We start from the raw sequence: 26213 nt of genomic DNA, 5'->3' as shown, positions 1-26213 counted from the left end.
TGCCCCAAGGGGCCTGAGCGCGAAGAGTGCGCAGCAGGTGCGCGCAGTGGAGGCCCGGGCGTCCCCTAACCTCGTGGCCGGCCGGGGCCCGTGCACCTGCTGCCGCTGCGTCGCTGCGGAAGGGCCTCGGCCGCCTCGCTCGTCCTCTTTCAGAGACGAGGATATGTGCGTTAATGACGTTTCAGAGGGAGCCTCATTTATGTGGTTAATTTTTTCAAGCTAATTTTGGCCCTTTAAAGAGTTAAGCTTGTGCCAGTTGGAAATTGCGCCCGTGTGTGAACAGGTGCCGGGCAATGAGGTGTTGTGACAGGTGCAGGTTGGGCGCCTAGGTGAGGGCCCGACCGCGAGAAACCGACGTTCGCCCCTCGTGAACGAGGAGGGGCCCGGGCCTGCCGTGGGCCACTGGGCGGGGCGCCCCCCTAGCTGTCCTGAAAGGGGGTGCCTTGGGATGTCATTAGAATTCCGAGAAGTTTCGGATATGGACAGAGCAGAGCCGAGGTGACTGATGCAATGAGCTTCGTCCGGTGTCCTGCTCAGAGACACCCCCTCCCCTCTTACTCCCAGCCCCTCTGACCATCTGCCTCCAGGGCGACTGGCAGGCAAGAGGTGGAGGCCCAGACAGGGTCCCCATGTGGCGATCACCCTTCAGGGGCCTGGGGTTTGGTGCTGAGAGCAGACAGGGCCCCCGAGGGCAAGGACGATGGGTCCCAGGAGCCTCAGGTCCCCGTGGGGAAAACCACCCTAGACCAGCTGCGGGGTGCGGAGCAGGCAGGCCCCCAGGAAGGGCCAGGGTGAGGCGGGCACCGTCCCCGGGGAACCAGGACACCGTGCCCTGCCCCTGCCGAGGCTCACACTCCCCCTCCTGCAGGCCTTGTCTGTGGGCATCTTCCCCTACGTGCTGAAGCTGCTCCAGAGCTCAGCCCGGGAGCTGCGGCCCCTCCTCGTCTTCATCTGGGCCAAGATCCTCGCCGTGGACAGCGTGAGTACCACTGTCCTCCCCGGCCTCCGCCTGCCACCACCTCCCTCCCTCCCTCCCTCCCGGGAAGGGGCCCAGCCCTGGTCTGTCCCCCCAGCCCTCCGCTCACCTGTTGTCTCTGGTGCGCTCCTGCCCACGGCCACCCTCCAGTCCACAACGACCACCCGCTTCCTTGTGGAGGTGGCCTGGGGGCGGGAGGGCCAGAGGTGGGGGGCCGGGTGGGTGTGAGCTTGAGCCTGTGTGGGGGGCTGGCTGTGTAGCTGACAGAGGGGCAGGCGGCCACGGTGGGAGAGACCCCAGTGATGAAGCCTCGCGCGTGGTCCGGGCGATGAAGACAGGCCCGTCCACCCGGTGATGAGACAGCGAGTCCTCGAGGGGCCTGTGGACACGAAGGCTCAGGGAGAAGGGAGGGTGGACGGGGGTTGTCGAGGGGAGGCTGGGGCGCTGGGTTACAGGACACGAAGAAGGAGGCTCTGGGTCAAGGGCGCACGTAGGGAGCGGGGACACAAGCCCCGAGAGCGGCCACGCACCGGCAATCCGGCCGCAGAGCCCTGGTGCGACACAGAGAGGGGGCCGGGGGCCTGCCGAGGGTCCGCGGGGGAAGGGCAGCGCCCGTGGGTGGGTCTGCTGTCTGTGACGGAACAGTGACCTGGACGGTCTCTAGTTGGAGACGAGAACCGAGCTTCATTCAGGTGGGACCCCGAGCCGCCCACTGGGTGCTCTCATGAGTGTGGGTGTCGCCCAGGGCCAAGGGCTTTCCTGTGAAGAGTCTTGATTCTCACATCAGCTCCAGGCTGTCAGTGTGACCTCGCACATTATTTGCGGATAAGAAAATGGTCATTTAAGGAGCTGCCCAGGATCCCGGGGCAAATCTGTCATGGAAGCGCTGTGATCTGCGTGGTGCCCTTTCCACCCACGGGAGGGGGGTCCAGCAGAGCCGCAGAGCAGGGGGCAGGAGGCAGGGGCCTCACCGTGCAGAGTGGAGGCCGGTCCCGGCTCCACAGGAGGAGGGGGTGGGGGCCTCGGCTCAGTGTGTCAGCCCCTCCTCCATCCAGGCCCCTGCACCACTGTCACCGCCCGCTGCCCGGGACTCTGTGCAGCTCACACCCTCGGACTCCCACGCCAGCACTGCTGGCCAGGAGGTGACAGACCCCACTATGCTCACACACCAGTCCTGCACACGGCTGCCTCGAAACCGCCAGAGGCCCTGGCCCACGTGACCCCCTCTGCTGCGGGCCCCTGAGGGGACCCGAGCCCTCGGTCCTGCAGCGCGTCTCCGTCGCACCTGCTCTCGTTCACCATCTGCTCTGTGCTGGGGGGTCCCACGTTTAATGACACTGGAGGAGCTGAGGAAGTGCCCTTGCCGTCAGCGCTCTGTAAACCCCCGCGGGCGCCGGGACCATCCTGCGAGCTGGCTGCTTACCCAGCCCGTAGCACCTGTTTGTCTGAAGGCAGTCACCTCGCTGAGAGGCAGCTCTCATGTTTCCGGCTGAGACTGAATGTTGTTTACGTCCTCCTTCCTTCTCACCATCACCCTGGCCGAGTTTCCATGAGATTAAATTCAGGGTGTTTCTCGGGAGTTGTTCTGGCCCCGTGTCCTCAAGTGGAGCTCCGAGCTCCCGGAGTGAGTCCTCGATGTGGCCGCCCTGAGGGTCGGGGGCACGGCGAGGCGCTCCAGCCCCCCAGCGCTCCACGTCCCCTGCCAGGGAGCTGCCCACCCCCCGGGGGGCTTCCCAGGGCTGAGAGGGCGGGGCCGCTAAGGCTGCAGTCCCAGCCGAGGCCATCACGTGAGGGGCTCCTGGGATGCAGGGGACAGGAGGGACTTCAGCCTTGGGGAAGGAGGGCATTCAGGAAAGGGCGGCAGGCTCAGAGGGACCGTGTGCCATCTGAGGGGCGACGTGTGCCTTGGGGGCTCTGATGTGGTGAGAAGGTGCCTCGGGACAGCACCTTCGGCGAGCCCTTTCCTGACGTCTCAGGGCCCCCGTCTTCTCCGCGGAGTCGGGTCCCGGAGGGTCTCCCCCCACGTCCCCCGCGCTCCGCGTTACTGTGCTCTCACTGCCACCAGCGGCAGTGACCGGGCACGTGAAGAGGGAGGGAAGCATGGTCCATCACGAGGAGAAAGAAGCCAGCCCCCCAGAACCTCTCCTGGACTGTCACAGACGGTAGAATGACCAGACGGGGACGTTAGAACAGTCATGAGGAGTCTGTTCCACGTGAAAAGCTCCACTGAGACGTGAAGGGTGCTGGAGGGACCCAGCTCAGAGCTGTGGAGATGAAGACTGCAGGCCTGGCCGGGAACGTGTGCTGGGTGGGATGAGCAACCAGCTGAGCTTTGCAGAAGGAAAATCAGTGAACTTGAAGACACAGGAATTAAAAACTCCAAAAAGAAGCACGGTGAGCAGAGGCCCCTCTGTGCAACGAAGGGAGCGCCTCCAAGTCTTGGGGCGGCTGCCAGTGACCTGCGTGTGTGTTTGGAGCCCCAGAGGGGGCTGGCAGAGTAAACACTTGAAGGAATAATGGCTAAGAGAGTCTCAAGTTTGATGAAAAGTGTAAACCTGCAGACCTGGGAAGCCCACAAGCCCGAGGACGAGGAGTGGAGAAGGCGGTACCAGGGCGCCTGCTCGTCAAGGCGCTCAAAGACGACATGGATCCAGGGGCTTGAAAGCAGCCAGCAAGCGCAGGCGCAGAGAAGCCAAGTCAGGGCGACAGCGGGCGCCTGTCAGGCGCAGTAATGGCCCCAGGACAGCGGGCTGCGTCCTCAGTGTCCTGCAAATCCGTACCCGGGGCAAATAACTTTTGAAAATGCAAGAGTGCAGCATGACTTCAGTAATCACAGTGTGAATGGTCTAGGTGCCCAGTTAGACGGCGGAGATTGTCAGGCTGGGTTTAAAAAGAAAGAAAAACAAACTAAATGAGCCTCAGAGAAACGCACTTTGCATAAAAGACACAAATAGATTAGACGTGAAGCTACATCGTGTGACCACTGGGTAAATGAAGGCTGAGTGCCCCTGTTAACACAGCCAGCAGTCGTCAGCGCCGAGGGTGTCACCGGGTAACGTGTCGTCTCCTGAGGCCAAAGGAGTCCCCTCGTCGTGAGGATGTGGTCGGGGTGTTCGCTCACCTCGTACCAGCATTTGAACACACAGAAGCTGGAAACTGGGGGAGCTGCAGGGGAGGGGGAGGAGCCATCACTCCTCCCTTCTCAGTACGTGGGAGGACCCGTCGGAGCCAACCCGGGAACATTCCCTGGAGCACGTGTCCAGCTGGGCCGTGTCTGGCTTTTGCAGCAGCTCCACACGGCTGTGCACCGTGCACCCTCTCCACGCCCCAGGGACACACCACGACAGACCTCGTCCTGCACCACAGAGCAAACCGCAGCGCGTCTGAGAGCCGTGGGATCGCACACGGTGAATTCCACAACCACAGTGGAAGCAAACACAGAACCAAAGTAGGTTACAGGAAAATCTCCAAACACGTGGAAATTAAACTGCACTCTTTAAACGGTTAAGATGCTTTTCAATCTTACGGTTACTGGGGGGCAGGGGGTGGGAAGGGGCAAATTGAGATTTGAGATTTGCAGATACTAACTACTGTGCATAAAACAGATAAACAAGGACCTACCTTGTAGCACAGGGAACTGTATTCAGTATCTTGTGGTGACCTACAATGAAAAAGAAGGTGAAAGCAAGTATGTATGTGACTGAAACATGATGCCGTACACCAGAGAATGACACCTTACGAACTGACTGTACTTCAATTTAAAAATTTTTGAATTATAAAAATTTAAGTAATGTAAATATGTAAATTGAAATATGTAATAAAATATAAATGTGAAATTGTATAAGCAACATAAATATTTACATAAACTCACGTTTATTTATAGTTATAAAAATTTACGTATAAAATAAGTAAGTGGGACTACATCAAACTGAAATCTTCACGACGAAGGAAACAATCAACAAAATGAAAAAACAGCCTTCAGAGCGGGAGGTCCGAGTGTGGGAAAATGTGTGCAGCCCATCTGCTGACACGGGATTAATACCACAGTACACTGCAAGGAACTCGGACAACTCAATAGCAAAAAACAAAACAAAACAAAACAAAACTGAATTAAAAACGGTCAGAGGACCTGAGCAGGCGTTCTCCCAATGACGACCAAGGGCGCACGAGAAGGTGCTCAGCGTCACTCGCCATCGGAAACGCAGTCAAAGCCGCGGTGAGACATCATCAAACAGACGCGCTCATGGGTCCCCGCGAGGGCGTGGGGAAAGGCGGCCCTCGTGCGCTGTTGGGGATGTAAGTCGGTGCAGCCACTGTGGAAACACCATGGCAGCTCCTCAGAAATTTAAAAACAGAACCACCACACAGTCCAGCAACCTCACTAATGGGTGCAAATCCAAAGGAAACGGAGTCCGTGTCTCAAGGAGGTACCTCGCTCCCAAGTCCGCTGCAGCGTTGTTCTCAACAGCCAAGATGTGTGTGGAAGCCAGCTCTGCGTCCATCAGCGGATGAGTGGACAGGGAAACCTCTCTCTCTCTCACACACACACACACACACACACACACACACACACACACACACACACACACACACACACACAGTGGAATATCATCCAGCCATAAGAAAGAAGGAGATCCTGCCATCGGAGACACCATGGCTGAAGCCGGAGGACATTGTACTAAGTGAAGTAAGCCAGACGAGACAAAGACGAAAGCTGCAGTCTCAGTCGTTTGTGGAGCCGCAAAAGTCATCACAGAAACAGCAGAACGGCGCTTGTCGGGGGCTGGGGGGGGGGGGGCAGAGGCTGGTCAGAGGGGACCGACTCCCCTTACGAGGTGAGCGAGTTCTGGCGGCCTGCACACAGCCTGGTGTTCGGTTACCGGTGCTGCACTGTGTACGTAACGGCAGGTTTTAGGAGCCCTTGTCACACCGAGAAAAAAGTGGTACCTGTGTGAAATGACGGCTGTGTTAGCCCCCTTGATTGTGCTCATCTTTCCACAATACATACTTAAATCAAATGTTTTACACCTTACATGTATACAAGTTTTTGTTAATTACACCTCCGTGAAGCTGGGAAATATGTATGCTTTAATATAACTTATATGCTTGGTATAATTTGTACATAATTATGAATATTTATAATCATATAAACATTTACATTAGTATATAAAATAATGAAATAAGAACTTTAAAATAATTTTTTTCAACAAGGAGGTCTCAAGGGAAGTAAAACATACCTTGAATGAAAGTGCAAACACACTGTGGGACACAGATCAGTGGTGCCGCGAGGGAGGTTTCTGTCCTAAATGCGTGTATTAGAAAAGAAGAAAGGTTTCAAATCATTGCCCTCCGCTTCCACCTTAAGATATTAGGAAAAGAAAGGCAAGTCAAATCCAGAGGAGGCAGGAGAAAGGAAATAACAAAGATCACAGTGGAGAGCAGAATAGATTCACTCAATCGAAAGAAAGCTGCTGCCTTGAGCAGACCAGTAACTGCGCAGACTGATGAGGAAACAGACAAGGAAGACACAAGACCCAAGTCAGGAGTGAGCGAGGCGGCGTCACCGAAGGTTCTGGACATCCGGAGGGACGGTGAGGGAGTCTGTGAGCAACTCGATGCCCGAAGTTGTGGCGACTTTGGTGAAATAAGTTCCTCGGATGGCACGGCTGCTCCCTTAGAGGGAAGATAACCCGAACAGCACTGGACCTGCTTCAAAACTCACGTTTGTGGTTAAGAACTTTCCTGCAAAGAGAACTCCATGTCCAGGTGGCTTCCCTGGTGAATTCTGCCCAATCGTCGATGAAGAAGTACGTGGGTGGCGGTAAGCACTTGCTGCACCATCCCGCGAGCCTCACTGCGTCCTGAACCTGCAACCAGGCAGGAAAAGAAAGCTGCTGCCCTGTGTCCTTGGTGACCGTGGACGCAAAAATGTTCAGCCAAACTTCACAAATCAAATTCCGCACGGTGTGAAAGGGCAATGCGTCATGACCCAGGGGGACTTACTTTAGGAATGTTAACTTGTTTAAAGACAGAAAAAAAAAGTAACATCGCGGTAACAAACAAAAAGCCGTATTATCATCTCATCAGTGGAGAGAAAGAAAGCATTTGACCAAATCTAAAATCCATTCCTGACTGGGAAGAAAAAAGGACTTCTCAGCAAACCAGTGAGGAACCAACGAGGGACCAACGAGGGAACTCCCTCCACGTGACAGACAGCGTCCTTCGAAGATGCTGGAGCCCACGTCACACCACGTGGTGCCCGTCTGAGCCCCAGGGCCAGGCGCGGAGCCGGGCGCCGGCCTGGCCGTCTGCAGAGGCGAGTCTGCATAGGGGAGTCCGCAGAGGAGTCCGCAGAGGTGTGCTGCAAGGCCTGGGTCGTGCAGCGAGGCAGCAAAACCACGCAGGCTGGACGGAAGTGTAACTATTTCCAAACAGCACGACTCTCCGTGTAGAAAAGCTGGTTGGATCTACAAACTGATAGGTGAAACTAGGAAGGTGAACACACAAAAACCAGCCTTACGTAATCCGCTATTAGCCAATCTGTATGAACTGCTGAAAACATTTACAATGCTATCGATATGACGTGGGTCTGTTACACTTCGATTTTTTTTTAAGAGGAGTTACAGTAACTTCCTCCCTCTCAGGGTGACTGAGTGCTCGGTGGTGTAACATGTCTGTGCACTGAAGCGTTGCTAGTTCATTAAAAGCAGGCTTACAGTGAGGTAGAATGAAGGAATGTGTATTGAATTCTGACCCAGTTGTAAACATTTTTCCTTCTTTTAAATGTCTATTCGTGAAGTCTGACCATATATGTTAGGCCACGAAGAAAACCTTAAGAATTTGCCGAAAGTAGAAATAATACAGGCAGTGACAGACGGCTCTGGGTCGGCCTCATCCTGCTCTCTGCCCCCTCGGTCCGTCTGTCCGTCCGTTCGTCTGTTTGCAAACCGCACCTCCAGCTGCTGCCTTGGTGAAAGGTGCTTGGGTGCCCTTCTCTTTGCTTGTCTTTCCTCATCGCCTCCCTTTCCCCGTCTTAAAAATGTAATTCCCTGAAAACCCCGAGACGGAAGCATCAGAGCTGGTGGGGCGGGGGAGGTCACCTGCTTAGGAAAAACCGTTTCGCATCCAGGCTCGTCCTCGCCTCCGGCCTTAAGCAGTCACATCTACAGCCTGACCCTGTGAGAACAGACAGACAGACAGACACAGATCGAGCCTTTGGAAGCAGCTCCCTGGAGGCGGTCAGGTTGGCAGAGCCTCTCCCCCCGCCTATGCCAGCGTTGCTGGGCCTTTGCTGTTAAAAGGATTGCTTTCTCTTCCTTATGAGGAGGCACTCGGCCCCAGGCGGGAGGACAGGAAGGTGAGCGGGGCCCGGTGGCCTGTGTCCCAGCGTCCTCTGAGAGCCAGAGCGGTGCCCTGCAGGTCCCCAGCCCGCCTGCCAGCCCACGGGTGTGGACACAGACAGGGCTGAGGTGGCTGATGTGAGAATCTGAGCAGATTCTAAACCGGTTCATAAGGACACCCGCTGAGGGCTGGCCGTGAGGGTGGGCGTGACCAGAGAGCGTGTTTGGTGGTTCCTACCTGCCTGACAGCCTCGTCCAAACAGACCTTTTAGTGTAAACATTGTCACCGTCTCTGATGCCGAAGGTGCATTGAAGCTGCAGCTTCAGGTGCTCTGACGTGTGCCTCAGCGTCAACTTGGAGGATGGGACTTGGTGACACTTCATCGCTCTGTGCTTCAGGAGCCTCACTGTGAATGTGTGGGCCTCGATTTGGCTTGACAAGCCTCTGGTGTAAGAATAAAGGTGACCGTGTCCTCGGGCGCGGGCTCTAGGCTGCAGGCCGCCCCCGTGCCCTCTCCCGGCACTTCTGGACGAGTCTCTGCAGAGGCGGCCTCACGCTGACGCCTCTGAGCTCACTTGTCAAAACCTCATTCAGAGCGAGGGGTCCCTTCTGGGAGTGACCTGAAAGCTTACGCTTAATTGGCTTCCCTGGCCCCAGGGACCAGCTTGCTAACCCGAGCCCCGGTGCCCTGCTCCCAACCGCCCCTCTGCCTCGCTCAGTTCCCAGTGAAACAGCCGAGTCCAGTAGCTACCTTATTAGTTTGTTGATGTGACTGACAACAGCTCGTTATCAGAGCAGCCCGGGGAGTGGAGCGGCAGGGGAGGTGGGGGGCAGGGCTCTGGGCTGCAGTGAACAGCACATTCCGTGTGCACACCCACGGGCCCCTGAGAGGGCTTCGCACAGGCCCTGCCCCAGCCAGCGGGCGCCCCGAGAGCCGGGGCCGTGTGGCAGTGCCGTCTGAGACTCAGGCCTTAAGATGCTGACCCCTCTTCTGAGCAGCCTTCACCCCGTGGAGCGGAGCACGCCGGGAGCTGCCGGAATTCAGCATCTCCCTAGGGACGCGTTACCCTCAATGTCGGGGGCAGGTTTTCTGGCTATTCCCCCGGAGCCCAGTGAACGGCGTGGCCGTGTTCCGTGGGTCAGCCTTTCCCAGAGCGAGAGCGTCTGTGGCTTGTACACTGCGCTGCGGGGCCGCGTTGCGCTTCCGCAGGTCACGTGTTTCATCTGGTGCCCCTAGCTGGGCGCCTCCTCCCCCTGGACCCCCCTCCTCCCCGTGGGCCACAGCCACTTGGCGGTCTCCTCCAGGCCCCAGCCCGTGGTCCTGAACCCTGCTGGGCAGGTGAGCGCATCCACACAGACCTGCCAGCACTAAATGCACTTTCCACTTGGAGTTGTTCCCCTGGGGCAGGAGTGGGGCCCCTAGGAAGCACCTGTTAAAATGTAACCGTGTGACCCAAGTGATTTGTAAATATTATACCCACACAGACTACATAAGTCCCAGCAAAGGCACGAGACAGCTGCGGGCTGGGCTGGGGGCTGCAGAAGCAGGGTGGTTTCAGGTGCCGGGCGTGAGGAGGGGCGCGTGGGCCCCGGGCTAGCACGGGGAGGGGGCCTCCAGGGAACTAGCCTGGAGGCCAGGGACCTCCGCCCATCAGGAGCTGCCGTGCTTCTGAGGGCGTGTGAGGTGCCAGCCGCTTCCCACGCCAGGGAAAACGCACTCTCGCTGTTTTTTCAAATGGAAACTGGACTTGAGAAAATGTTAAGGCGTGAAGTATTCGTTGCATGTTCGTTTGTTCACGCATCCCCAGAAGAGGAGGGCGCTCACTGTCTCTCCTGTCTCCCCACAGTCGTGCCAGGCCGACCTGGTGAAGGACAACGGCCACAAGTACTTCCTCTCGGTCCTGGCGGACCCCTACATGCCGGTAAGGACCACGCCCCGCTCTCCAGGCCCCGCGCTCGAGCTCCCGCGGCCCGTCTCGCGGGGGCGCTGCAGGAGCCCTCCAAGCAGAGGGCCCCGGGGTGCTGGCCCGCCGACGCCCCCGCAGGCGGCGCCCTTTGCTTCCTGACACGTTGTCTCAGTTGCTGCTTCTCTGCATGAGAGTCGCAGTGAACCCTGACACATGGGCTGGGCTGGTGGTTCCCCTGAGTCCGTTTCCTGGCATGCCTTTGCAGTGGAGTGGCATCCCCGCTCCGGCGCATGCTGGCCGCTGAGTTAGACCGGGGCACTCGTACACCCGAGAGACCGGGGTGGTCCTGGCCAGGACGGGAGGCCGTGCGCCTTGAGTCAGGACGGGAGGGGAAGGAAGGAAGGACGTCCACGTTTTCAGTATGCTTTATTGTGTTATTTATAAATTCATAATCCACAAATAACGTATAGAGTGACTTCCTGTAAACAGTTTTTAATTCACTTCTATGTTCCCTCCTTCTAGCTCCTAGCACACTGTAGAGGGCAGAGTCCTCACCCTAAGTAACGACTTAGTATAACTTAGTTTTGTCAGCGTAACAGCTCGCTCTCACGGGCTCAGGCGGCTTAGGTTGTGTAAAGGAACTTCTGTGTGTGATCTCGCCCTCTCTCTAGCTGGTTTTCTAAACTAAATGATGATGATAATAAAAAACAGATTTTTTTAAATCCAGAGAACATTAAACACAGGACGGTCATAGAAAAGATAAATACAACCTGTGTGCTTTAACTTGAGTGTGGTGCTTGGCGTCGCCACAGGCAGGTGATGCAATGCTTTGCACGAGCGTGGGAAGCGGCCACCTGCCCGCTCTCCAGGGAGAGTCGGACGGTGAGCGATGCCGATGGATCAGCCCCGCTGCAGCTACACACACCTGGGGGTTCTGAGGACACAGATTTGAAACAAAGGAAAGGAAATCCCCACGTGCCAAAACCAAGCCAGAGGAGGGGCGCGGTGGGACGGGCGGCGTCACAGGGACCCCGGGCTCCACACGGGCGCACGGGCCTGGGGGCGAGGTGCCTGTCACCAGACGTGGACGAAAAGAGCTGGTCCGTCTGCTGTGCACATCTGGGAACAAAGCCCGGAGAGGCCTCGCGAGAAGCGGAGACACCCCCCACGGAGATGAATGTGCAGCCTCGGGGCCTGCCTGGAAGGGCAAAGGCCGCCCTGTCTGCAGGGCACCTGCACGGCGGGGCACAGAGGCCCGCGCCAGGCGTGCGGGTTCCAGGGGCCAGCACGAGGGGATGAAGCGGAGCTGGCATGGTGGAGGGCCTGCCCCCGGGAGCTGGAACCGGGGCTCCCTGACGAGGCTTGGAGAGCGACACGGATAAGTGTGTTTAGAAAGGTTTAACCCGCAGGTGGCTTCACTTACGTCCAACAATCAACCATTGTGTTGCTTCTTCAGAGTACATCCGTGCCTGGTGTCACCACGCTCTCCGTCCTCTTCAGTCGTCCTCAAAAATGACCAACTAGAGTCTTTTAATAAAAAGGCAGATTTGGGGGAAAACAAAAAGAACCCATGATGGAAGACAGGCACCGTAACTGGAAGCTCCGTGGGCGAGTTAAACAGCAGAGTGTCGCGGCCAGTAAAGGAAGCCCTGGGGGAAGCACGAGGCGGGAGATGGGAAGGGGCCTGAAGGCCGGCGTGTGGGGCTCGCCGGCTCCGACGCCGACCCCCCAGCCGCAGGGAGAGCTGGAGACAGCAGCAGAGACGCACGGCCGGGCGGGTGGTGGCGGGGGCTTCTCCAGATCAAAAGAAGAAATGAGTTTTCAGGTTGAGGAAGGACAGTGAGTCTTGAGAAGGTTAAATAAGAACAAATCCATACAAAGACTCATCGTCATGAAGCAGAGACGTCAAAGGCAAGAGGAAAAACCTCGAAAGTAACCAGGATAAAGAGGAGGGTTTCTGCAGTCGTCAGAGTAACGAACGAAGACCGCCGAGAGGTCTCACAGCCCGGAGGAACCGTCACCCCGGACCCTTGTGCCGACCCCACTGAGGCGGCCAAGAACACCACATTTCAGGAGGGAGTGGGGCCCAGGGAGGGGAGCCAGGCACCAGCAGACACTGTTATCTCAGTGAGCACGGCTGCGAGGGTAAGCCGGCACCCCTCGTGTGAGGGGCTGACGGCGAGGAGGAGCCTCGGAGTCCCCGCAAGACGCGGAGGGTGACCCACTTCAGGGGTCCAGCCTGCATGTTAGAAACGCGAGGCACCACTAACAGGTAGACGCAGGCTGGTGTCCAAGTCAGGGAGCGCTGAGGAGAGGAGGGACGAGAGTGGTCCGTCCCCCTGAGGACCGGGAGCGGGAGAGGTGAGGCCGACTTAGGGCAGTGCTCGGTCACCTTGCCACCAGCGTGCTGCACTGGGCGGCTCGCTTCCACAGGTTGGGCGGGGCGGGGTGGCCAGGGCCCGGGATCACCAGGACGGCCTCCGAGGGGGCAGCCTCAGAGAGGCCTTCAGTGCGTCAGGGACCCACCTGTCCTCCGAGAGGCCCGCCCGGGGCTGCCAGGCCCTTTTGAAAGGGCTGTTCCCCTTTGTGGACTCAAATCGGAAGATAGTAAAGCTGGGTCCCCTACCTCAGCTGCACGTAGGGCTCAGCATCACGGCTCTGGAGGTGTGGGAACGAGGAGTCCCCGCCGTGGAGAAGGGCAGTGCCGACTCGCAGTGACGTCTCTTTTCCAGGCTGAGCACAGGACCATGACAGCCTTCATCCTGGCTGTGATCGTCAACAGCTACAACACCGGGCAGGTGGGTGTCCTGTGTGGCCCCGCCCTGAGCCCCTGTCTTTGGGGGCCAGAGGAACTGCGGTTCTGGACGTCTAATGAAGCAGTGACCTCGGGGGTGGGGGTGGGGGTGGGGTGGGCAGGTACGGGAGCACGTCTGCCCCGGGGGCGCCGTGGGGGTGGGTGGGGGCCGGACCATCGATTTAGCCGCCGTCTGCAGGGTGACGTGAAGTGGGTGGGGTTTCAAATGAGGAGGGTTGAGCACGTCTCCGCGAGTGACGAGGGGGGTGGGTCCAGCCCGGCCCCCTCCCCCACCCCCCTCCCCCGCCCCAGGCGGGTCGGGGTGACACGCGCGTGGCCCTTCCCGCAGGAGGCCTGTCTCCAGGGCAACCTGATCGCCATCTGCCTGGAGCAGCTCAACGACCCCCACCCGCTGCTGCGCCAGTGGGTGGGCATCTGCCTGGGGCGCATCTGGCAGAACTTCGACTCGGCGCGTTGGTGCGGGGTGCGGGACAGCGCGCACGAGAAGCTGTGCAGCCTCCTCTCCGACCCCATCCCCGAGGTGAGTCCCCCCCACCCCGGGAAGGGGCGGCACGGAGACCGCAGCCCCCGCAGAGGCCCGCCCTGCCCACCCTCGTCCCCTCTCCCTGACCCTCTCCCTCCCTGGTCACCCCGCACCTGGTCAGGGCTCTGACCCCAGAGTTCCTGCCTGCACAGCCCGCCACCTGGCACTCAGGTGGGTCGGCGACATGCCTCCTGCTCCTCCCCAGCTCCTGCTCGTCCTCGTGGGCAGAGCTTGGCCGAGGGGGCCGTGACAGGTCGGCCCACGGGGCCTGGCCAGAGCTCAGGCCCAAACAGCCAGCCGGGGCGTGACCGCCGCCCTGTCCGCCTGCAGGTGCGCTGTGCAGCGGTCTTCGCGCTCGGCACGTTCGTGGGCAACTCTGCGGAGAGGACGGACCACTCCACCACCATCGACCACAACGTGGCCATGATGCTGGCCCAGCTGATCAATGACGGCAGCCCCGTGGTCCGCAAGGTGCGTGGCCCCCGCCCGCTGGGAGCCCTGAGCACCACCACCTGCGCACAGCACCGCTCAGAGCCCTGGCCGCTCCCGCGGGGAGCCGGCCTCAGGTGTTCAGTTCTCTCCGGAGCGCGTCTCCTCAGCAGATACTCGGGTGCCTGCTTCCCTTACAGGCGTTTAGCAGGCTGCATCTCCCGGCAGCTTGCATGGTAGCTCTTCCTGCCTGGGAGCAGCACGTACACACACGGAGACTCAGAAGAGCAGTAGCCACCCACGGACAGACGGAGGGGTTCGCGCAGTGGGCTCCCGCCCTGCCCCTGTGCTTGCCGGCGGCTGAACGGAACCGTCTTACGCAGTTGAAACTCGTACTGTCTGTTCAGGTGTACAAGTACCACGACTTCCCCGCACGGTCTCACGCCCCTGTCAGAAGTCAGCTCAGCACAGCTCAGCCCCCCTCCCCTCCCCCAGCCAAAAAGGGCCATGGGGGGCACACTGCTGGCCGCTGGCCGTGCTTCAGGGTGGACTTGGGAGCAGAGACTGTCCCAGGTGACCAGGAGGGCAGCGTTGTCCTAGGTGTGACCTTGCAGTGTCAGGCTGCTTGTCAGCGTGTCTGAGGTCCCTGTGCCCCAGGAGTGGGGAGGTTGGATTTGTCAGAGACCCGGGGCCGGGGGTCCCAAATGGGACCCAGCTCTGGGCACCGCGCTCCGTGAGCTGATCTCAGCTAAGGCTTGAGTGAGTCCTAGGAAAACGAGAAGCCGCGTGTTTTGCAGGGTTCCCTAGCGCCGTATGTCTCAAGTGTAGAGAGGTCGCCCCGTTTCCTCTGCACGGTGGCAGCACGGTGTCCTGGAGGAGGCGGCAGTGACAGCAGAGGGAAGGCTTTTAAGCTTGTTGACTGTTTAATGAGCTTACGTGATAAATCGAGTCAGCAAATTCTTGTCAGTCCCTGGAACCCTTTTGAACTTGAACTTGTCCAGCAGGTGCAGGATCCAGACTGCCCAGTCAGCACGCCGCCCGCACCTCATGGAGAAGGGCCAGGCTGGGGGCAGGCCTGGGGCCCCGCTGTCACCCTGCCTTTCCCCAGGGCTGCCGGCCCAGCCCCTCGCCCAGCGCACCCTCAGCCGGGAGGGCAGGACACAGGTGGTTCCTTCAGCTCTCATTCACGTTTGTTTGGTAACCACAGACCCACAGGGGAGCCGTACCCGGGCCCCTCCCTTAACAGACGTCTGAGTCCACCCTGACCTGATGAACAGCGTCAGAGGGCGCTTCCCCATCGGTGCCCGGGGTCCAGTCTCTGGTGGAGGCAACGGGGCCGGGTCGGAGATGAGCCTCTTGGCAAGCCCAGAGAGCGTCTCGGTGGAGCAGACGCTGCTCCGTCCCTGCAGTTATGGGAGCCGAGAGTGGCACTTCGTGACCGTGGGCCAAATCGGACGTCAGCCAGTCGCTCGTCGTGGGAACTCAAGAGTCGGGGTGGCCCTGGGGACACACTGTCCTGCCCTGCAGCCGACCACAGCGGAGCGTTAACTAGGCTCCACCCGGCCGTGCGCATGCCCAGGCGTCACATCCCTGGATCCCGACGGCAGCTCATTTAAAACAAACCATCTGTTAACGATCGTGCTGTATCTGAAGGGAGGCGACTTAATTCGTCAGCAGATACCGGTTAAATGCCTCCTGTGTGCTGGGCCCTGGGCCGCTAGGCCTCCGGAACTTGCACTTGGGGACAGGCAGACAGGTGTTGATCTGAAGGTGGCGACTGCTCCGAAGGAGGGTCGGGGATGGTAGAGTTGGGGGAGCCTGGGGTGATGTAGGTGCTTGGGGAGGCACCTGAGCGAGGCCTGAACCAGGCGGGGCTGAGCCTTTCCAGGCCGAGGGGACAGCGGGTGCCCAGGCCCAGAGCGGGAGTCCTGGCTCCTCGGGGGTTGTGTGGGCTAGGCCTGCGTGTTCTGAGTGTGAGCCGGGGGGCTGCAGCGTGGAGGAGGCGGGACCGGCTCTGCCAGGAAAGGGTCTCACGTCTGATGGTGCCAGCACCAAGTCAGTCTGCTTCCAAGGTCTAAGGTTAACGCGAGCCTGGCGCCCAGCTTGCACCCTGGCCAGACCCGACTGCAGGCCTCTGAGGACCTCTGAGGGCCAGGGCCCAAGGCTGCCGCCCAGCAGGAAAGACTTGACCCATGGCTGCTCCGTGTGGGCCTTGCCCTCAACCTCCCCCCCCATCTCCACTTCACCCGAATCAAAGGATCCGAGTCCCCGGAACCAGTTAAGCTGCCTCAGGTCCAGCAGCCTTTTCACCACTCCAGAGGGTGGAGACAGCAAGCGCTTTTCGAAGACAGTACAGGCTTCGCCTTCTCCAGGAGGGCCCACGGGGCCTCTCAACAGCCCACTGCCCCGGGTCGTTAGGCTCAGACCTGCCAGGTGGGGGCAGAACCGCTGGGGAGCAATGGGGCAGGGCAGCTTAAGGCCCAGCCGGAGCCACCAGCAGTTTCTGCTCCTGGTACAGACCAGGGTGCCCGCGGGGCGAGCGGAAAGGGGTGGGGCCAGCAGGTCCTGGGCAAGTCTTGTGGGCTCTGGGAGCACTTGGGGAGCGCGTGGCCATCCTGGGATGCTAAGGGAGGCGGGCCCGCGAGGGGTGGGTTTGGAGTAAGGACACACATGCCGGGGTCAAGGAGTGCGTGAGGCAGAGGTGGGAGGAACTTCGCAGAAGAGGAGGGGTGCTGACGAGAGGACCCTGGCCCCGTCCCACGCCCATCGGGCTGGCTGCCGCCGAGACCTTGGGGCCTGGGCAGAGCCCTCCCAGCCTCGGGGGGTGGGGGTCCGCGCAGCAGGAAGGGGCCCTCAGGCCTCGGCCTTCTGCTAAGTGCTTTTCTAAACTGCGCAGTAAGACAGTTCTGGGAACCACTGACTAGTGATGGGAGAGGTGGGGCGAGCTGCGGCCAGGTCACTTCCTGGAGCCTGCAGGCCTGCAGGCCTCCGGGCGCACATGGCACCAGCCATCCCCGAGCAGTGAGCGGAATTCATCTCCTCGAGGAGGCAGCTGGCCCTGGGGCCTTGTGGAGCCTCCTCACTGCCTTTTAGGGGCTGTTGTCCCTGAGGGAGTCCTGCATTTAGTCAGGGCGGCTTCACGTGCACAGGCCCACCGTGATGACCAGGGAGCACACGCTCTCCCAGCTGTCAGTCTGGTCAGGACCATCGTCAGCCCGGCCATGGTGTTGACCATAGGAAGCCGGAGGGCTCTTCCCTGGCCTTTGTCCTGCGTCCCTACAAGGCCCTCAGTCGTGCCGCTCACCCCTCACGGTCAGCAGTGCCTCCGCTGGTGTCCAGAGCGTCCCTCTGAGGAGGGACCTTGACCACGTGGCTGTTCAGCCCTTCTGCCCACACGGGCGCTGTAGGGCCTCGCTGAGCGGGCAGCCCTGTTGTGGTCCGAGCGCGGCTCTGTCTCCCCCTCCTCTTCCGTGCTGGCTCGAGCGCTTGGCGCCCGTGTGCGCATCTCTGCCGTCCCGTCAGTGCTGCTGTCCCTTCTCCCGGCAGGAGCTGGTGGTGGCGCTGAGTCATCTTGTGGTTCAGTACGAGAGCAACTTCTGCACGGTGGCCCTGCAGTTCATGGAGGAGGAGAAGAACTACCCGCTGCCCTCTCCAGCCGCCGCAGGTACGGCCCCCACAGATGCGGCCCCCGCGGGCACGCGTCTGTAAGGCTCCGCCCGGCCGGGGCGCCTGCTCAGGGCTGTCAGCAGTCCCCTCAGTTCTGCTGCACCCCGAGCTCACACGTTAAGTCCTGGCTGCTCGGATTCCTGCGAGGCCCGTCTTCCCGGCAGAGCAGAAGGGGCAGGGAAGGGGTTCACTCTGACCCTCTGACTCTTTTCCGTCTGGGCTCGCAAAGGAACACATTCTATCTTCCGTGAGAGTCCTCACGTCGGTGTCTGTCTCACGTTTTGGCAAGCCACGTCAGGCAGCTCCTTTTCTCACGCTTACCCTTTTTACCAGATTTATATCCCGTCGTCTTGGGCTGCCCCTCCCCCTGCTGCGTTCAGTCCATCAGGGAAGGGAAGCGGCCGGCCTGCCGGGGGCTAGAGGCTGGGGAGGGTCCTCTGCTCTGCCCTGCTCCTGGGCAGCGGTCCTGGCACTTCAGGGGCCCCGGTGCGTGTGGGCGGCTGCAGCTGACCTCTCAGAACGATAAGCAGGGTCCCAGTCCCCCCCACACTCCCCTCGCCAGGGCACTCACCTCGTCCAGCTCTGTCCAGCTGATCCCCACACCCATGTCAGAGACCTGCCCGGTGGGAGGCCCTGCTGAAGCATCATGTCGTCCCTGGGAAAGCCGCTGTCCTCTGCTGTCACGGCCATCTCCCTCCTGAGCCCCCATTAACCCTCCTCTCCCTTCTCTCCTGCCAGAGGGTGGGAGTCTGACCCCGGTGCGGGACAGCCCCTGCACCCCCAGGCTGCGCTCCGTGAGCTCCTACGGAAACATCCGCGCTGTCACCACAGCTAGAAACCTGAACAAGTCTCTGCAGAACCTGAGCCTGACAGAGGAATGTAAGGCCCTGGAGGCTGGGGGCTTGATGGGCGGCTCTGGGTGGTCTTCCGGAACCTTCTCTTGAACGTGCCCCCACTTCTGCTACCTGCTAACCTGGGCGTGAGCAGAAGCCGCGGCTCAGGACCCGGGTGGCCGGCAGTCACCCTGCAGGCCTGTCGGGGCCCGGCTGCTCCTGGGGTGCGTCGGCCCCGCGGAGAGCCGGGATGGGGGCGCTCACTGACCTGCCCGCGGCGCTGTCCCAGCAGCCGGCGGCTCGGTGGCCTTCTCCCCCGGGAACCTGAGCACCAGCAGCAGCGCCAGCAGCACCCTGGGCAGCCCCGAGAACGAGGAGTACATCCTCTCCTTCGAGACCATCGACAAGATGCGCCGGGTCAGCTCCTACTCCTCCCTCAACTCCCTCATCGGTGAGTCGGCCCCGCCCGCCTGCCCTGCCGCGTTGGGCCCGGTCGGCTGGAGAATCAGCGCGGCGGAGTGGGGGGCGGCCAGGGGGCCGTCCTCCCAGGCGGCCGAGCCTCCTCGCCCTTCAGCTCCGGTCTGACCGGGCTGTCGGGGGGAGCTAGTCGTCGCCGGAAAGGCTGCAGACCCCCCTGCTGCCCCCGAGCGGGGTCTCTGCCCCCAGGAGACACCCGGGGTGTCACACGGGGCAGAGGGGCTCCTGGCGTCTGAGAGGCACGGGGCCCCTCAGAGAGTGCGTGTGCGAGGTCAGAGGTCAGAGCCTTCCCTCTCAGGTTCTGGGCGGGACCGGCCGAACCCCTCTGTGCTTTCACGGAAGTTCCCGTGAGGGGGCAGAGTCGTCCGTGCTCGGCCTTGAGCGGCGTCCCAGTCCTGCTGCGGGCTCGGGACATCTGAGGGAGGGACGGGACGCACTCGCCGTGGTGTCAGCTGTGTCCCTCGAAGACGACGAGGTTGAGCTCACGTGTCCGCTGGGCCCCTCCATTCCCGTTTCTGCAGTGATTTGTGCCATCAGTCACCCTCCTGTTCGGCCGGCACGGCCTTCATTAACGTTCCGATCTTGGTTATGTGTGCGTCTCTATGGGAACCCGTCCACCGCAGAGCATGCTCTGGGCGCTGGTGACGATGCGAGCTGCTTCTGACTGTCGTGATCTGCGGGGAGGCGGGGGGGGGTCCCTGTGTGGCCCCAGGAAGGACTCGGGACTCCGGCTCTGATTCTGCAGGACCCGTGGGGACCGGGAGGGACTGTAGGGTCCAGGGTTAGGGACTGTTCAACAGGCCAGAAAGGGGCTTGTTGTTCACCCAGCACCCGCACGTGACAAAGAGCTCCGCTCAGAAATGCCAGCCTGTCGGTGCAAGTCGAGAAGTAACGCTGCGGGTATGCGCATTCGGTCGTTTGCTGAAATACCCCAGGGCCCCGAAGGCAGAGCCGCGCCAGCGGAGGCGCCAGCACTGCAGGCCCACCAGCACCAGGACGTCTGGCTTGAGTGAGAACACCTTCTCTTTTTTCTTTTTAAAGAACCAGGCCTTGGTTTCATTTATTTATTTATTTTAGCGGGTAGGGAAGTAATTAGGCTTATTTTTTATTTTCGACGGAAGCCCTGGGGATTGAACCCAGGACCTCGTGCGTGCTGAGCCCGTGCTGTGCCCCGAGCTGCCCCTCCCCCCGGACCACCTTCCTTTAGCAGAGTTACGTTCCCAGGCTGGCCCGCAGCAGTCTTTCAAACCCAGGTCTTCGTGAACCTCAGTTCCCGTGCCTGCGTGTGTGTCTGTAATGGAAACATGTCTTAAGTGACAGAGGAAAAGTGTGGGAAATGGGGACGTGCTCACACGCACGCTCCCCCATGCGCTCCGCCCGCGGAGCCCCCATGCCTGCCCCCAGAGTCAGGCTGCAGCTGCCTTCCACCCTCCTCTGTGAGACGCCAGGTAGTGGGTGTTCTCTGCTTTTCGGCTGGGACAGTGTCTGTGGTTGCAAAGTAGCCACAGACAGGGCGTGAACAAGGGAGCTGGCCATGTTCCGGTGGACTGTGTTCGTGAGCTGGAATTTGAATTTCATAAGGTGTTCACACGCCACAAAGCTTCATTTTTCTTTGGATTTTTTTTCCCACCCACTTACAAAGTGTACAGGCCATCCTTAGTTTGCAGTGGGGAGGTTCGGCCGGGCCACGGTTCACCCGCAGGCCCGCGGGACCTGACTGCCAAGCTTTCCCTCCTGCTCCCCTGCCTCTGGGAACATCCTGTGGGGACCGCCTCCTCCCGCTCTTCCCAGAACGTGGGGTCCCTTCCTTCGTTCAGCAGATGTTTTCTCAGGGCCCCGGTGTGTGGAGGAAGGATGTGTACGAACCCCGCAGACTTTGAAGCTGGCGGCCCCAGCCTGAGGTGTCCACTCCCTACACCAAAAGCGGCCCTCCATCCACTCAGCCAAGGGGCCCAAAGCCAGGTGTCACCTGTGACCCTCTTTGTCCCCGGAGCATCTGTCCGGCAGCCCGCCCCTCCTCCCAGCCTCCTGCCCAAGCCGCACCCTCGTCGGCCGGCCTGTCCGGGTTCTCTGAATGGCCGCCTGCCTCCGCCCCAGACCCTCGTCTGGCTGCAGCCTCCCCCTCTGTGGCTTCCCGCTGCCGTGTCATCCGGCACCTCCCTGTGTTCTCAGGGGAGGGTCGTCCACTCTGCAGCCTCCACTTCAGACGTGCAGCTGCTCAGCAAGAGAGGGACGTTCCACGGAGTCAGACGTGGGATTCTGAGCACGCGTGTCGCAGGGAGAGGAGGGGGTGCGTCATCGTGGGGCCGTTGATAGCAGAAGGTCCCCCTGTCCTGCGGTGTTCCCTGCCCTCGGGTGTCCTCAGTGCCTCGTGGGCATCCCCGACACTGGAGGCGACCACAGAGGTCCCAGCCGCGGCATTGCCGCCATTGAGCCTGGCGGGCCCGGAGTCGGGTGCTGGTGTGCAAGGCACACGTGCCCGGGGTGAGCGCACGGCCCCGACCCCTCCGGGGACACAGCTCGGTGTCTGACGGGTGAGTGTCGTTTTGCCCTGGCCCTGGTCTGAGGGTGTATGGGGAAGGGTCGGTGTTTGATTGGAGGGCACGGCCACCCCTGCCAGCCCTTGTGTGTCCTTCTCCTGGGACTTGAGAGCCCTCTTCTGCGCTCAGTCTGACTCCTGAACATGTTTTACTGGGGAACGCTGAGTTTTATCTGTACATCGCTCAAATCTTTGAAAACTTGAGCGGAGAAGTTTCCAAATGAGCTGGGGCTCGCGGGGCGCTGATTCGACGGAGTACCTGGACCCCGGCGCCAGCTCATTCGTATTCGGTGAGACGGCTCCCTTCCACCTGGAAGCCGCGGTGCTTCCATAAGTGTTTAAAATCCTAACCTGCACACAATCCCATTACTTGCAACATTTGCCTATTTAGAGCCATTTTTTCTTTCATTTCAACCAAAGAACAGCAATCTCTTTAGCCTCTTTGACTGAATATTGCAGAAGAGGGTTTCAAAACCACGGCAACTAGGACATCCATTCATTCCGTCTCCTCCCAGGAGACCAGGCCCTCCCCGTCTGCTCGCGGTCTCGCCTGCTGAGGGCGGTGCCACTGGAGCGAAGCCCCGCCCGCCCAGATCCCACGTGCCTGCCCGGCGTCCGTAAACCTGCACGGGGACCCGGCCCTGTGTCACCACGTTCCGGAACCTTCCTTGATGGGTGCATCCTGTGTGTCTCTTACCGCTCGGCCACCTGGCCCCACTGCCACGTGGGTCCCCCAGGCAGCCCTCCCAGCTCCGGGCCCACCCAGGACTGGCCTCGGCTCGTGCTCCCGCCACGCTCAGGCTGCCTCTGCCGGGGAGGGGGGATCAGGGTTCAAACCCAGCACCCAGGCCAGAGCCCCCCCCCCCCCCAGCCACACGGACTGGACTTGGAGAGCCTGGGGCCGGAGGAGAGCGAGGAGCTGCCCCAGGTCTGGAAAGGCCGGCACTGCCTGGATCGCCCAAGACCCGCAGGGCCGGGCAGAGCTGTCCTTCCCGCGGGGCGCCTGTGGTCGGCGTCTGGCCCCTGCCCACCTCCGGAGCCTCTGCCTGCGGCTGGGGTGTCGCTGCGTCCCCCGACGTCATCGTGACTGGCCAGGAAGTAGCCTCTCCCGCCTCCCTCCCCCTTCTCCGCCCGGCGTCAGGAAGCCCCAACAGAGGAGACCTTCTTGCAGCTCCGGACCCCACGGCCGGGAGCTCTGGGCGTCAGGGAGGAGCTGGAAGAGGGCAGAGCTGGGCCAAGGAGGGGGAGCCACACGCGCTGGCTGGCGGGTGGGCGGGCAGGCGCTCCAGGCCAGGCGTCGGGAGCAGCGCTGGTTACGATGCCACACGTTCTGTTTCTGTGGCCGAAACCCTGAATCGAAGGCCCCCACTGAGTGCGTCAGCACTTGGAAAGGGCCGTGGAGACACGCTGCCCAGTGCAGCCGGTGAGGGGGGAGGGGAGCCGGGCCCCCAGAGGGGCTCCGAGTCAGGCTCACCAAGACCCGGGGCGGCTTCCTGGAGGGACCCTCATCCCCGTCACCCCCACCGAGCGCCCACGCCGGCGCCCCAAGATCCAGCCTCCAGCACAGCTTCACTCCCTCCTCAGCCGCTCTCCCGCCCCGAGGGACCCCTGGGAGCCAGTCGGCCACAGTGCCTGGAGCAAACTTCCCTGCATCGGATGCTATTTAGAAAACTGCGGTCATTGCTCTGAAAAATGAATCCTAAAACCGTTAGTTACAATCTTTTATTACTTTCAGTCTAGACACGAAAATAGGCTCTCAGCGTTTATGGGGAATTCGGGAGAGCCAGACGGGGCCCCGTGTCCGAGCCCGGCCCCGCCCCAGCCCCGCCCCAGGACCGCGCCCCCCGCCCTCGCTCTGGCCCGGGCTCAGTGCGGCCGGGAGTCGGACCGCTGCGGTGTGGACACAGCAGATTTACAGCCAGCGTGGCTCACAGAGCAGAGTGGCCGAGAGGTGGTGGCCAGCCCGGGGAGGGGTGAGGCGGGGACAGCCCTTCCAGGTCCCGGTTCTGTGCTTTCACTGGTAAATCGTGCACCAGTCACTGTGGCCAAAGACTCAGAGAAACGAGATGCTTTTGTGTCTTTGCTGAATCACAGACCGTGTGACAGCGAAGTCAAAATCTGCAAGAAAGTCAACGGCAGTAACCGAAGCTGCGGTTTTGTAAAGTGACGGTAGCCGCTAGCGTGCACCCTCCCTCAGTGCCCAGACTCCCCTGGGGGTGGCCCTGTGCCCCCCCGGCTCTGCATCGGCCACCCCCACATCGTGTCCCAAGGTCACCCAGCTGGGACCCCCCACGCCACCCCGCACCCCTTCCTCGCATTTAAACCAGAGGCACCTAGACGAAGGCTCCGTCCTGAGCCGTCACCCAGTCGGGGGCTCCTTGGAGGCCCACGTCCCCCCTTCCGCAAGCTGCCCGCTGCCCCGGGTCCGTCATCTGCAGTCAAGCTGAGACTCCTGCGCCCTTCGCAAGGAGGCCAGGGGCTGGAAGGGTGCGAGGAGTCTCTGGGAGCCTCACGTGGGGGCGTGGTGCGGGGCGCTTCTCCCCGTCCTGAGCGAGCCGCGCCCGTGGCCGTGCTGCGTCTCGGGAGTCGGGGCCGTGCCGGCCGAGCAAATGTGGGGTGACTGCGCCCTCCTCCTCTCTGAACACAAGAAGCAGTAGCAGCCGGCCCGCACGTCACCGAGCAGGTGCCCCCGCGGCCGGTCTGGGGTGGGGGCAGCTTTTAGGAAACGTCCCTGCAGAGATTCTGGACTGACTGGCAAGCAGCCCCTCAGGCTACGTCAGTCTGGAGAGCTGCTCACATTGGAGAGTTGAGGTTTTTGTTCTGTTTCTACACGGAAGGGTGCGGGAGGGCCTCGGGGAGGCAGGTGTCACGTGCACCAGTCACCAGCGAGGGGTCTGCTCCTCCAGCTCCGGTGCCCTGGGGACGGGCGTGTGCAGCAGGCAGCCGCCGTGCACACGCGGACACCGCTGTCCCCGTAGAAAGGGGCCCCGAGCCGTACCGCCTCCCAGGCGAGCGAGAGGGTGTTGGTTGAGGTGAGCTAGGATGTGTCCGTGAGTGTCCACGCCGGACTCACGTGAGAAACCGACCTTCACTCTGAACCTCCGTCCAGCCTCTCTGATTTGAACGTGTCGTGTAAAACCCGGTCCGTGAACAGTGGTGTCCATCAGGGAACATGGGCCTCCAACGGCACTCTGGTGTTTAAGTCGTTCGTGGCCCAGGCAGGGCTCCACCAGGAGCTGGCCAGTCCGGGGGCGTGGGGTCAGGGGGCGTGGGGGTCCCGGCTCGTTTCAGGTCCTCTTTTACTCCCTGCTGTTGGACAGGCACTGGCTTTTTGACAGGTTGTCCAGCTCCCCCCAGACCTAAAGGATGCGGGCATGTGGCTGGCTCCCCACCCTCCAGGTCCTGCTGTGACAGAAGGAGCCACCCTCACCCACGGGTGTCGCTGCCGAGGCAGCCCGGGTCGTGGGGCGGTGTTGGCCTGAGGGTCAGATGGGTGCACGTCTCAACCCTTCGTCCTTTGGGTTGACGCTGGGCCTGGCTGTCCTCTGCTATGAGGCCGGGCTGATGCCTGCGGCCAGGACTGTGAGGTTAAGTAGGACTGAGCCGCCTTCACGGGGGAGCCTGCCCCCCACATAAACATTCCTTTCCTTCGTGCCCACGATTCACCCCATCTCGTTTGTGTCCTGTCTCACCTGCCTTGGCCCCCAGTACGCGGAGGCCCTTGTGTGGAGAGCACACTCGGGAAGTGCTGGGTGCCTGGGGGTCCCGGGGGCTCGGGGAGCTCGGGACGGGCCGCAGGCGGGTGTGGGCAGAAGACTGAGTGAGTTGCGGAGCCCAGAGCAGGCCCCGAATGCAGACTCGGGGCGGGCCTGGCCAGCGCCCCCTGCTCGCGAGGCCACGGGCTTCCGGAAATCTAGGCGTTAAATCAGCACCGCTCCGGGGCTGGGCGGTGCCCTCCAGTCGGCAAGGCTGCAAGGAGGTCCTGCCCCTTTCTGACTTCTCCTTCTGGAAAGATCCAGCCTCTCTACCCCCAGCAGTCCTGCGTCTCTGGGCCCTGAGTCAGGCAACAGAACCGGGCCTCCCTCAGCCCAGTTCTTTCAAGCCTCCCCCCGATACTTGGTCAGGTTTTCAGAAAAGGGAGCCGCCTCGGCCCGCCCAGCCGCAGTGGTGGCTCGTCGTGATGGAGCCTCTCCGGCTCTCTCCTAGGGGTCTCCTTCAACAGCGTCTACACTCAGATCTGGAGAGTCCTGCTGCATCTGGCTGCAGACCCCTACCCAGACGTTTCCGACTTGGCCATGAAGGTGCTCAACAGCATCGCCTACAAGGTACGTGGGGGGCGTCCCCACGGAGCTCTCGCGTCCCGGGTCCCGCTGTGACAGTCCCCACAGGGACCGCCGGGCGCCCTCAGGTCTCCTCCACCACGGCTCAGAAACTCGGAGCAAGTGCTTCCTGTGCAGAGTCACGGGTTCCTGGTTTTCCCGCTGTGTGTGGCGGTTGGACGGTCTTCGTGGCAGTTAACCTTTCAGGAATGGAGCAGTAACAAAGGCTGCAAAGAAGCCGTTCCTCGCGGCATTTTTAAAGATTCTCATAGCTTTCTGCTGAAGTTTCAGGCTCACAGACAAGTTGCAGGAGTACAGGGAAGTGCCTCACGGGTTACAGTTTACCTGGCGTGTCTCCGTCCTTACCTGCCCCCGTTCACATCTGAGG

The 26213-nt window shown here is 61.0% G+C and overlaps 1 protein-coding gene and 1 long non-coding RNA gene across 11 annotated transcripts in view; one reads left to right on the top strand and one right to left on the bottom strand.

Annotated features, from left to right (window-relative positions):
- The window catches only part of RPTOR (regulatory associated protein of MTOR complex 1), a 241590-nt gene that overhangs the window by 181505 nt on the left and 33872 nt on the right, over nt 1-26213 (top strand). For 6 of the 10 annotated variants that reach the window (XM_032456628.1, XM_032456624.1, XM_032456620.1 and 3 more), the window contains 9 exons: nt 869-979; nt 10165-10239; nt 12957-13022; nt 13368-13559; nt 13893-14033; nt 17538-17655; nt 18396-18536; nt 18780-18941; nt 25713-25831. In XM_032456628.1, the coding sequence (XP_032312519.1) occupies nt 869-979; nt 10165-10239; nt 12957-13022; nt 13368-13559; nt 13893-14033; nt 17538-17655; nt 18396-18536; nt 18780-18941; nt 25713-25831 (1125 nt within the window). The remainder of the gene's footprint in view (nt 1-868; nt 980-10164; nt 10240-12956; nt 13023-13367; nt 13560-13892; nt 14034-17537; nt 17656-18395; nt 18537-18779; nt 18942-25712; nt 25832-26213) is intronic. The other 4 variants (XM_032456625.1, XM_032456621.1, XM_032456623.1 and 1 more) reach the window with 1 other exon arrangement.
- LOC116656702 lies at nt 941-14281 on the bottom strand. The gene is made up of 3 exons (XR_004311594.1): nt 14271-14281; nt 9801-9803; nt 941-1023 (listed from the first exon to the last, which is right to left on the bottom strand). It is a non-coding gene; the product is annotated as an uncharacterized LOC116656702 (long non-coding RNA).

Source organism: Camelus ferus, chromosome 16 (assembly GCF_009834535.1).
Source record: "Camelus ferus isolate YT-003-E chromosome 16, BCGSAC_Cfer_1.0, whole genome shotgun sequence".
Classification (NCBI taxonomy): Eukaryota; Metazoa; Chordata; class Mammalia; order Artiodactyla; family Camelidae; genus Camelus; species Camelus ferus.
Note: the sequence above shows the minus strand (reverse complement) of the source record. Positions and strands in the feature narration are given on the sequence as shown.